At 34.5% G+C, this 3392-nt stretch overlaps 1 protein-coding gene across 1 annotated transcript; it reads left to right on the top strand.

Moving 5' to 3' along the window:
• The first annotated feature begins 354 nt into the window (after positions 1–354).
• On the top strand, positions 355–3392 carry LOC114381163 (protein Iojap-related, mitochondrial-like). Its single transcript, XM_028340350.1, has 4 exons — positions 355–717; positions 826–913; positions 2111–2208; positions 3102–3392. Exons 1-4 carry the CDS (start codon positions 442–444, stop codon positions 3171–3173), a joined length of 534 nt encoding a protein of 177 aa, XP_028196151.1. The 5' UTR covers positions 355–441; the 3' UTR covers positions 3174–3392.

The raw sequence follows: 3392 nt of genomic DNA, 5'->3' as shown, positions 1-3392 counted from the left end.
TAAATAAAAAATAATTATGAATGAGGTTTGCAAAATAGCCCCAACCTAATTATTGATTGAAAATTTCCAGTTTGATCAATTTTGATCTATTAATTATTGATTGAAAAATTCATTGAATTTTAAAAACAATAAATAAATAGTTAACCACCCATATAATAGATGAATGAATCGGATCAAATCCATTTTCATTTGTAATGGATAAATTTATTTAGGTTATATTTGATAAAGAGAAATAATATATCAAAAAAATTTATACTTTATTTCATAAAATTTACATCTTATACACTCTATTTTAATTAATTTTTTTTCTTCTTTAAATCAAACACACCCTATTATAATGGGATGAAGAATGGTGGACACCCTAGCAATGGGGAGTAAAAAAATAAAAACGGGGTCGTCTCATTCTGACTGATTTGAGTGTGGGCGTTGGTGCGCACGCTAATGTTGGGAGTTATCGGAGCTGGAACGTGGTTGCGATATTCAAAGGCCCTTCTTCAACCATGGAAGGTAGGGTTCTCCTCTTTGTCCGCTGTCGACGGCCGGAAACACCACCTTCTGGATTTGCAGGAGATCGAGACGGTTCTCACCGACGTTAAAGCTGACAACGTTAAGGTTATACCAGTTCCCAAGCACTGCGATTGGGCTGATTTCATGGTACTCGCCACTGGCAGGTCCACCTGGCACGTCAAGAACATCGCCCAAGCCCTAATTTACAAGGCAATGCACCTTCCTTCGTTCCTTTACTATCAAACTGAAAATTACTTTTCATTTCATTTTTTTTTATCCCCTAACTTTTTTAATTATATTTTTTGTGTAAATAACCAGGCTAAGCAGAAACAGAGAGGAGTTGAACGAATGATGCTACCAAGTGTGGAAGGTCAAGCAGGAGGAAAGTGGATCGTCATTGACTCTGGTTGTTATCTCATGCTTTTTTAACTTTATTTTTTTGTTTTGTTTTGTTTTGTTTTGTTTTGTTGAATTTGGAAATTCCACTATGTGAAACTCTAAGGAAGCAAAATGATAGTAATGAGAATCGCCTGTAATTTATACAATATCATTCCTTAGCATCTTGAAATGTTGTATGATGTCATCAGTAATACCTCACACCAAGAGCTACTCATGAAGTTTAAGTGGGGGCTCATATTCTTTCCAAATTAATTACACATGCTAGGTGTTACTAGTTAGAGCATGTTTGGAAATCAGGTGAAAAATTACTTTTGAGGCAAAAATACTTTTGCGAGAGGATCAGGACCCTCACTTTTGCTTTTATCCGTCTGATCTGCGTTGAAACGTGTGCCACAACAATTTCAATTACAAACCAAACATGCACTTAATTAGTAACACACTGACTATTAACATGTTAATTAGGTTGTTGACTCTGTAACATTACTCGAGCATAACATTGTGTATACTACTTGTATTTAAGCACATGCTACTTTTTGATATAAGATATTCATTCAATCAATAAGATACTGAGTTTATTCTCGATATGGTGTTAGTTTCCACCTTGTGCAACCTCATATTTTGTTTCCACTCTATTGCTTTTTTTATCGTTTTCTATCTGGTTCTTCCATGGAATCCATGGCTTCGAACCCTGTTCTTGAGCTTCAGAATCCTTACTTTCTCCATCTAAACACAAATGTTGCCCTCATTCTCATTTCTTCACCATTGAATGGAGCAAATTACCATTCTTGGGTGCATGTGTCATACTCGTGAGTCATGACTCTTATTGAAGAGTAAACTGAAGTTTGTCTGTTACAACTACTCCAACATTGTTGTTTAACCCTATGTACCCACCACGGGGGTGTTGAAATATAACAAATCTTTCATGGATCACTTACATGTTCATTCCTTCCAATACTCCATTGCTCAGAGCATCTTGTGGTTCGGGGAAAAGAATCTTTTTATTATTTGATTTTAGGTTTTAGTAGTTCTTTTCCCTGTCATTTTCCAGCTAAAGAGTAGTTTTTCTATCAATCTGTTATTTTTAGATGATGTATGATATTCTAGATTAGTGATCATTTCTTATATTCTGTTATGAAAATGTCAAATTGATTGATTTATAGTTCTAACATGCCTTTTCCATATTGATTCATTTCTTTATGTTTAGGTAAAGTGATAGTTCATGCACTTGATGAAAAGGCTAGAGCTTACTACAATTTGGAGGGTCTTTGGACCCCAGGGACAATTCAAAATGAACGTGAAGAGGTAAGTACGAGGCTAGCTTATATTGGTCTCACTTGTAAGTTCGATTTAGTTATGGTATATAAGTTTAATATTTAGTCCGAGATATTTGAAGTTTGCTGAATAATTTTGGAAGCTACTATTTTACATTTGAATTTATTAAGTTTTGCTCTATTACATTATCAATAGGAAATTATTATAAATCTTGAGAACTGCATTCATAAATTTAGGCTTTATTACATTTTTGATCCATCTACTATGACCAATTTTTTATGATACTTTGTAAGATGTGAGATTTGGGTTATAAAGAGGGAGGGGGGAGTTTAGATTTTTTTATTTATTTTGGGTAAAATATGATACTTTGACTGGTGATTTTGAGCAAAGAGGGTTTAATCAGTTTAGTTTATGAAAAAATTGAATAAAGAAATAGATTGGATTAGTTGGGATTTATATTATGACATCTCTATACCAAATCTTAACTTTCATTCACTACTTGGATTTATATTATGATATCCCTATACCAAATCTTCCAATGGATGAGTTGGGGTTAGATTAGATGATGGTGTCGACTACTGGGCAAGCATTTAAGTTTATGCCTTGTGAATTGTGATTGTGGCCAATTCTCGAGCCAGTTGACTTAAGAGTGGTTCAAAATGATGTGAGAGTGGCTACCAACTGGAAGTTCTGCTTGGTGGAGGTCTTGGGGCAGGCATTTGTATGCTTAGGCAACCGGGGCTAGATTTTGAGTCATCTGGTTAGGCTTAATGGCTTATAGTGGACGTCTTGGATGAATATGGCTTTGAGGAATTACACATGTAATTCTTTATTATTGTTGTTATGATGATGATGTATTCTTGAGATAAATTTTGTAGCATGACTGATTCGAATGATTTACATTTTTCTTTCTATGTTTTTAGGATTTACAAAAAGCTTTGGTGAAGGTTCGTCGGAAAAACAATTCAAAGAAACCTGCACAAAAGAATGCTTAATTGGTGTTCTATGCTAGAGCCTAGAGGGGCTAAAGAGACCTGCACAAAAGAATGCTTAATTTGTGTTTCTATGCAAGAGGGCTACAAATACCATTTAAAACTATGGTTTCTGACTCTGCATTAGATGTAGTTTTACGTGTTCTGAATTACAATTTTTGACAGGTTATCTTGCTGCAATGTCAAAGTTAGAAAAGAGGTAAAGCTGAAGTTTTCATGTTA

This window comes from Glycine soja, chromosome 13 (assembly GCF_004193775.1).
Source record: "Glycine soja cultivar W05 chromosome 13, ASM419377v2, whole genome shotgun sequence".
Classification (NCBI taxonomy): Eukaryota; Viridiplantae; Streptophyta; class Magnoliopsida; order Fabales; family Fabaceae; genus Glycine; species Glycine soja.
Note: the sequence above shows the minus strand (reverse complement) of the source record. Positions and strands in the feature narration are given on the sequence as shown.